This window comes from Crinia signifera, chromosome 4 (assembly GCF_055691185.1).
Source record: "Crinia signifera chromosome 4, ASM5569118v1, whole genome shotgun sequence".
Lineage (NCBI taxonomy): Eukaryota > Metazoa > Chordata > Amphibia > Anura > Myobatrachidae > Crinia > Crinia signifera.
Window position 1 is genome coordinate 308,487,470 of NC_139220.1, and position 8,313 is coordinate 308,495,782.

General features: G+C 49.2%; 2 protein-coding genes across 2 annotated transcripts in view; one reads left to right on the forward strand and one right to left on the reverse strand.

Annotated features, from left to right (window-relative positions):
* LOC146072190 (venom factor-like) overlaps positions 1-346 on the reverse strand; it is a 113,210-nt gene extending 112,864 nt beyond the window's left edge. Inside the window, exon 1 of the mRNA XM_083179516.1 lies at positions 172-346. Within this exon, the coding sequence (XP_083035642.1) occupies positions 172-233 (62 nt within the window). The 5' untranslated portion in view covers positions 234-346. The remainder of the gene's footprint in view (positions 1-171) is intronic.
* LOC146075793 (A.superbus venom factor 1-like) overlaps positions 1-8,104 on the forward strand; it is a 262,596-nt gene extending 254,492 nt beyond the window's left edge. Inside the window, exon 37 of the mRNA XM_083185392.1 lies at positions 8,064-8,104. Within this exon, the coding sequence (XP_083041518.1) occupies positions 8,064-8,089 (26 nt within the window). The 3' untranslated portion in view covers positions 8,090-8,104. The remainder of the gene's footprint in view (positions 1-8,063) is intronic.
* Positions 8,105-8,313: the final 209 nt, after the last annotated feature.

An 8,313-nucleotide genomic window follows, 5' to 3' on the forward strand; every position in this document is an offset into this window, starting at 1 on the left:
TGCTAGATCATTTAATGGTTGGCTAGTTACTAGCCCGTACAAATGATGTAACAACAGTAGCAATGTCAGCACTGTCGGCTGTGTGCCACTTTTACAATGATGTTTTAGATAACTACTGTGTAACACAAATTTACAGAATGTGACTGGAAATGTGAACATTGCAATACTCACTGTTGTGCGTAGGTCCCGATAATCCCACATAGGAGGATGAGACAGAGTCCTCTGCTCTCCATGGCTCTGTCTGTGGTCTGAGCTGCCTCTCTGAGTGTTGGGGGGTTATATACAGAGTCACCCTATGAAGTCCGGAGCTCTGAGCAAACAATCCCTTTAATCAGAAACTGGAGAGGATTTAAGGGACTTACATACCAAGGTGTGCACACAAATATTTACCTGAGTTATACAGGAATGCCTATTACAAAATCAAGGCTTAGGGGAAATTGCATACACACACACACACACACACACACACACACTTTTATAGATTCATATAAATACAGTATAAAAGACTTACGCAATGTTCTGTAAATGTACAATATTTCAGGGAGGTGCATTGTATACATGTTTATAGATCGTTACAAGAGAACAATGACCTTTTCAGATTTTATTTTTCTGCACAAATTCTGGCTAACAAAATACTTGGCGATATAGGCCACAATTTCTAGCGCAGAAATCCAGCTATTTTTTCCTCTGCACGCCGTCCGCAAGGTGACTGACAGGAAGCAGACGTCTGTGGGTGGGAGTTAGGGATGGCCATCGATGATTCGAAATCATCGAAGGTTCATGGCCGATGTCGAAAACTTTTGCCATCGATGGGGGAGAACCAGATGGATTCCCTCCATCGATGGAACAGCAAAACTATTTTTTTTTTTTTAAATTGCCGGGACACAGAGCATAGCTCCGCCCCTTGACACCAGCGAAGACCCGCACCTGTCTTTTGATTGGCCCACAGGCCAATCAATCAAACACAATGGCTGACCATCGATATGTAAAAATATCGATGGTCAGCCATTGCATAGTTTTGCACTATTTATGGCCAGTTGCAGAATTGCCATCAATGGCAACCATCGATGGCAATTGGAACGATGGCCATCCCTAGTGGGAGTGCTAAGAAAACCGCAGGCGTGCCAGGAAAACCGCTGGGCGTGTCAGGGAAAACACAAGCCTTTTATGGGAGGGTGTGCGGTGTCAGCTCCTGGCCGGAGATTCCTGTATCCATCGCAGCCGCTGAGTGTCTCTGGTTACTCCTAGCTTGCGATGACTGGTGCCCAGTGGGGAAATCTATCGATGGTGAGCATCTAACGAGTGGATCTGGACATATTTGCTCAGCTGCAAACTGTATAATGCTTTATTCTGATTCCTGAGTGCAGCAGAGCGGCCGGGAATCAGCGGCAATGCTTGGGATCCCCGCTGGCGATTGGCACATGTGATCCCCCAGTGATCCCATCGGTCCCTGGCCCAAGTTTGAAAGACACCCCCAGGTTTTTTTTTTAAAACTGCCACCGAAGGGGTTAATATCTTCTGAGCATCTTTGTTCATATACTCTCCTCCATGATCAGTTTGCTAAATGTCCAGCTTGCACCCAAATTACTTAAATGATTCTGCTATATACAGTACAATGGGAGATATTTTTCAACGTTTGGAGAGAGTTAAAGTAACCAAACATCAACTCCTGTCATTTTTCAAACACAGCCTGTAACATGGCAGTTAGGAGCTGATTGGTTGGTCCACTTTTTGTGGTTGGTAATATATTGTACAGTAATCCTGATACCCACTGTAGATGTGTGCGTATCAAGGAAACTCACGGACACCTATGCAGCTTTAATCAGGTGCGTCTTTATTCCAGCTCCGGCTAACACTGACTGCCCGGCCAGCCGTGTGACCGGAAGTGATGTCACAACCTGGGTACTGCATCCCCCCTTTTAACTGAGAGGACATAACATGCATGGATATAACAATTATAAACAACGATAAAGATGCAGGAAAATACTAAATAACAAAGTCTTGGAACTTGGGATTGGACACCTGCCCGGACCTGGTGATGGTGTGCTGTGAACCCATAGGATTGTCCTCGACAGTTTGGGAGGGCTCTGCCACCGGTAAGGACTATGGGATAGGATCGTCCACATGATGTGAATCACCACTTGCATTGGTTGCAGCAGTGGCAGTAGCTGATGGACCCAGCTGTGCAGAGTCCTCTTCAGCTGTACTCAGCAGGTGCCGGCGGTTGCGCTCATATAAGGCATTGTCAGATTGCACCACTTAACTATTAGGATGTTCTGCTGGACGCTGCACCACTGCTGTTCTGTCAAAGCCTTGCTCAGTCTGTATGCAGGTTGGCCTGGGGAAAGTGGTGGCAGGCGATGTGCCGATCTGTCATAGGACGCCTTGGAGCCTGCTCTGCGTCTGTTGATGCAATCACTCACTTGGGATTCCACTCTGGGCCACAGGAGCTGCTTTGCCATAGGGAGCACTGTACGGGTGCGCTGTGCCAACAAACACTGTGCAGGGGAGGGTAACCCGTCTCTGGGTGTATTTCTTAAGTTGAGCAGTCTGAGCCATCTCGTGCACACTTCTCCATCAAGTGCTTTGCTGAGCGAACTGCCCGCTCCGCCAACCCGTTGGATTGTGGATAGTGAGGACTGCTGGTGATATGCTCAAAGTCCCAAGTATTGGCAAACTCTGCGAACTCTCTGCTCTTGAATTGCATGGCATTATCAGTGATGAGCTGCTGCGGAGTGCCATGTGCTGCAAAGTGCCTTTTTAGTTTTGAAATTACCATCAGGCTTGTGGTGGTGGTGAGGTAGTTAATTTCGAACCAGCCTGAGTAAGAGTCCACAAGCACCATGTACTCCTTCCCCCTTTATTCAAATAAGTCAGCCGCCAGGATGGACCAAGGTCCGGGATGTCGTGGAGCAGCATGGTCTCCCATGGCTGATGTGCACGCAGGGCATTGCAGGGGGCACAAAGAGACACAGACCATTCTATGTCACCATACATAGAGGGCCAGAACGCAGTTTCTCGGGCCCTGCGCTTGGTGGCTTCCAGGCCTGCATGGCCCTGCTGCAACTGCTGGGTGTATGACGACTGTAAAGCAGCTGGGATCACAAAGCGGTGACCTCGCATGATGACACCATTAACTATGGTGAGTTCATCCCTCATGCAAAAGAAGGGATGTAGACAGTGGGACAAGTCTCTGGATGAGGGTGGCCAGCCATTGAGGATGACGTCAGCAAGACGCTGGGAGAGCACATCTGTGCTGGTGGTTGCACGCAGCTCCTCCATCCGTTTGGTGGGAAGGTCTTCCACAGCCATGACCTCGAACTCGTCCTCAGGGCTGCCCAAGTCAGTGGAAGGCAGGAATGCCCTGGACAATGCATCAGCAACATACATTTCTTTACCTGGCTTGTAAATAACGTCCAAATTGTACCTTTGGAGCTTAAGCATCCTGCTTTTGTATGCGGGATGAGGCAGAGTGTGTGGGTTTCTTCAGGATGGTGATTAAGGGTTGATGATCTGTTTCAATCTCGACAGGACGGCCACAGATGAAGTCATGAAAACGTTTGCAAGCAAAGACAAGTGCCAACAGTTCTTCAATTTGTGCATATCTTGTCTCCGTGTCAGTGAGGGCACTGGATGCAAATGCCACCGGCTTGCGGTGTTGGAGGCAAACAGCCCAAGGCCATTTTGTGAAGCATCAGCAGCAAGGACAACAGGATCATGCACGTTGAAGTACTCCAAGACCGGTGGGTGTGTGAGCCAGGTTCTTGAGTTGGTTGACAGCAGCTGTGTGTGTGTGTCCAGCCAACACCATTCAGAGTCCAGATGCAGTAACTGCCGCAAAGGTGCAGTGGTATCGCTGTACTGTGGAAGAAACTTGGATAGGTAGATGGTCATCCCCAGGAAGCGCTGGAGTGCCAATTTGTCCGCTGGGAGGGGCATCTGCAGGACGGCAGATGACCTTGTTTGGGTCTGGCAGGATGCCCTTGTCGGTGAGGATGTGGCCCACGTATGCCACCTCCGTGACTCTGAACCTGCACTTGTCAGGGTTGAGCTTGAGGGCGCGAGCCCGTTGGAGTACCTGGTGGAGGCGTTGATCATGCTCCTCTCTGGTGCGGCCCCAGATGAGGATGTCGTCAACGATGATGTCACAGGGATAGCCAGCGAACAGTTGCTCCATGCATCGCTGGAAGACTTTGCTGCCCCTGGTGATGCCATAGGGCATGCGGAGGAAAATGTAACGCCCAATGGGGGTCATGAAGGCAGTAAGCAAGGAAGAAGCTCTGTCCAGAGGGATCTGCCAAAACCCACACTTGGCATCCAGGGTGCTATAGTCGGTTGCACCTGGCATGTCGGCAATCACCTGCTCAATGGTGCGGAGCGGGTGGTAGGGGCGTAGCAGTGCCTTGTTTAGGTGTACTGGGTCAATGCATAACCGTACAGTCCCATCTTTTTTTGCAGCTGCTACCATTGCAGACACCCATTGTGTTGCTTCTTCAATTGGTGCAATTACACCTAGCTGCGTCATTCTGTGTAGCTCTTTAATAATTTTGTCCTTCATTGCAATGGGGACTCTGCGTGGAGCACAAACAGTGGGGGCAATAGAGTCATCCAGCCTCATATGGTATGTGATGGGTAGCTTTCCTAGTGTGCTGTTATCAAACAAGTCTTGGAAATCTTTCATCTCTGGGACAGTCATTTGAATAGCGTGTACATCAGGCCCCAGTTTCAACAGGCCCAGATTCATGCTGTCCAGGAGGCCAAGCAATGATTTAACTTGTTGGTCTACAATGTGGAAGAGCAACTCAGCACGGGTGAACTGTATTCGCGTGGTGCCAAGTGTGGTGACGACCTGGCCTCCATATGCTATTAGGTTGATTTTGTCCTGTGGGTTGATCTGTGCAGCAGGGTCTAGCTCGCGTAGTTGTCTGCGTGACATGACGTTGCACTTGGCCCCTGAGTCTATCTTGATTGTGGTCACACTGTTGGTGTGTTTGGTCTTGAGCTTTATAAATATTTCACCCCTTTCATCTGTGTGATTGACACTGTCACAGACTGTTGTGCGGGCTGTGCTGTGCACCAGGTCTGTGTCTACCTGGCTGACCTGCCTGGGTGTGCGGCTGTATCGGGGCTCTGACTGCTGCTTTGGGGGTGTCTGGTCTTTGGAACGACAGCACCTGGCGAAGTGATTCCATTTGCCACATGCATTGCAGCGTTTATCATATGCGGGGCAGTTCTGCTTGCCTGGGGGGTGCTGTGCTGCGCAGTTCCCACATGAGGGTGAGTGGGGTGCGGTGGCCGCCATGACACATACTTCAGCGTCTTTCTTTAACTCCCTTGTGCCCTTTTCTGCCTGCTCATGGAGCATGCATATGCTTATGGCGGTTTCTAGCGTGAGGCCCTTCTCCCTTAGCAGCTGTGCACGTACCTTGTCGTTTCTAATGCCACACACAATTCTGTCACGGATGAGTTCATCTGTGAGTGTCCCAAAGTTGCACTTCTTTGCCAGTAGTTTTAGTGTGGAGGCGTATGATTGCACCGTATCGTCGCCATTTTGACTCGTGCAGTTGAAGATATGCATGTCCATGATGACATTCTTTACCGGCATGCAGATCTCTGCAAACTTAGCAAGCAGGACCTCAGGGTCCTCTCTGTTTTCTGTGTCCGCGTAGATGAATGCCTCTGATTTGTCCACGGCGTCTGTGCCTGCGAGGTTCAGCAGCGTGTATGCCTGTACCTTCTTTGACATGTCCGATAAGCACGCGATGCAGTACACGTGCCGCTCTCTTTTGAAGCGGAGCCAGTTGTCAGCTATGTGTTCGTTGAAAATTATCGGGTCAATCTTCCTCAGCCCATGTGCCATGTTGATCCCACTTCTGACACCATGTAGATGTGTGCGTATCAAGGAAACTCACGGACACCTGTGCAGCTTCAATCAGGTGCGTCTTCATTCCAGCTCCGGCTAACACTGACTTCCCGGCCAGCCGTGTGACCGGAAGTGATGTCAATACCTGGGTACTACAAAGACCAAGATGCATCAGATGCATCTACACCCACAATACCAATATGGACAGAATACCAACAGCCAAAATACCGAAACGCGTAAATCCAGCACCTTCTAAATCCTGGCACAGCTGAAATACACTCAAAGAAAAATCTATGCGGTTATACAGTATGAAAGTATTTCTTTATATAAGGTCATTAAGAGAATACTGTAGTCATAATAATTACTGTACCTTCATCAGCACAGACATACATTGGGGAAAAAGTCCCCCACATGGAAAAAAAAAACACAACATATTGGCCCTGGATGGAATCACTAAAATAACTAAAGATTGGCACCAGATGGGACAAAATAAACTTTTTGTGGTTGCATGGAACAATAGCAACACAAATGACCGTGTCCAGAAACCGTCAAAATTTTTTTTTTTTTTTACCCCTACGTGGAAAAAAAAAATACACATTTGCTCCACATGGATAAACAAGTAACACACTGGGCCTGATTCAGACCCAATCACTCGGGTGCAAATTCGCAGCCCAGAATGATTACTGAATGAACGCGCAAGTGGATGGTGCGCATTCGCAATCCATCTGTGTGATCACAACCGGCGTGAGTGCCCCGGAAAACGCAGGCATTGCCCGGCCATTGGGAGAGAGGGAGGGAGGGACGCTGATGTCAACAGTGGCCTCCTTCTCCTGGCGGCCATCGCAGTGCAGGGAAATCTAGACCAACTCGGCAGCTGTGAACAGGGGGAGAACCGTACGCTGGTGAAATGACTGGGAATTGTTTTCTACCTGTGTGCTCGGCTGCAAATGTATTTGCAGCCATGGGCAGGGGTGTGGGGGGGGGAAACCATGGCCATCAGCATTTAACTGATCGCTTGGCTCCAAAGAATCGCATCCCAGTGATCATGCCTGAATCAGAACCTTTGACCCTGCATGGAAACAATAACTTACAACATATGAAAAATAACAATTTAAAAAAATTCCATACATACCCCTTAGATGTTCTCTAATGTGATGGAGTCTGGGTTGATCCAGGGTTGCCATCTCTCCCATAATGGCCAGGAGGGTCCAGGAAATCGGGTCTGCCCCCCGGGAAGGAAGGCAAGTCTCCCAGAAGGCTGGCATTATAAAATTTCTGGGGCGTGACCTCTTGACAAGGGTGCGTGGTATATAAATCGCATCCAGCTGCCATTTTGCAGCTGTGGTGGCATGGCCAGCAGCTCTGTTAGCTGCTGGTCATGCCCCCAGCCTGCAGGAATAGATGCTGTGCGTATGTGTCTATTCACCAGGTGACAGGGGGGACTCCCAACTGCCCCCTTGTCGCAGGACACTGCTTGCCCTGGGCGGGACACAGGAATGTCCCCAAAAAACTGGACGGTCCCGCGGAAAGCAGGGCAGTTGGGAGGTATGGATTGGCAATACTGATGGACAGTGTAATGATTAGCATTACTGGCTCCAAGCCCTAAATTCCTGGGTTTTCATTCCTACCATGGCCATAACTGTGTGGAGTTTGTATATTCTCCCCATGGTTCCGTGGGTTTCCTCCCATAATCCGAACACATTCTGGCAGGTTAAATGGCTCGTAAAAATGAATCCTGGTGTGTAAGTGTACATGGGCAGACTGGGTGGGCCAAGTGGTTCTGATTTGCCATCATATTTTATGTTTCTCTAAAGTCTTTCCTAACAGTCACATACAGTATGTGTGCTTTCTTCCTATGTTTAGACAGAGGCCTAATCCTCAGCCTAACGAGTTACCTTTGTGACTTTGGGGTTTATTCTAGTTCATTCTTTCTGGCAAAATCCTTCTTAGATGGACAAAACCATGTGCACTGCAGGGGGGCAGATGTAACATGTGCAGAGAGAATTAGATTTGGGTGAGTTATTTTGTTTCTGTGCAGGGAAAATACTGACTGCATGATTTTACACTGCAATATAGTTCTCACTTTGAAGAAAAACCCCACCCAAATCTAATTATCTCTGCACAAGTTACATCTGCCCCACCCGCAGTGCACATGGTTTTGTCCATCTAAAGGTGCGTACACACGGGGGCGATTTTGTCCAAAATCGCTGGAAATATGGTCGCTGAGCGACCATATTGCCCGCAATGGGAGTGTGCACCGGCGATATATCGCCGGGTGCGCGCTCCCGTTTTTGCCCCTGTGGTGATCGCTGGTCGCAGGAACATGCTCCTGCGACCAGCTGATTACCACTGCCGGGCTCCCCCGGGCAGTTTCTTTTTCATCAGCGACCATCTCTGGTCGCTGATGAACAGGAGAAACTGAGCAATATATCTCCCCCGTGTGTACACAG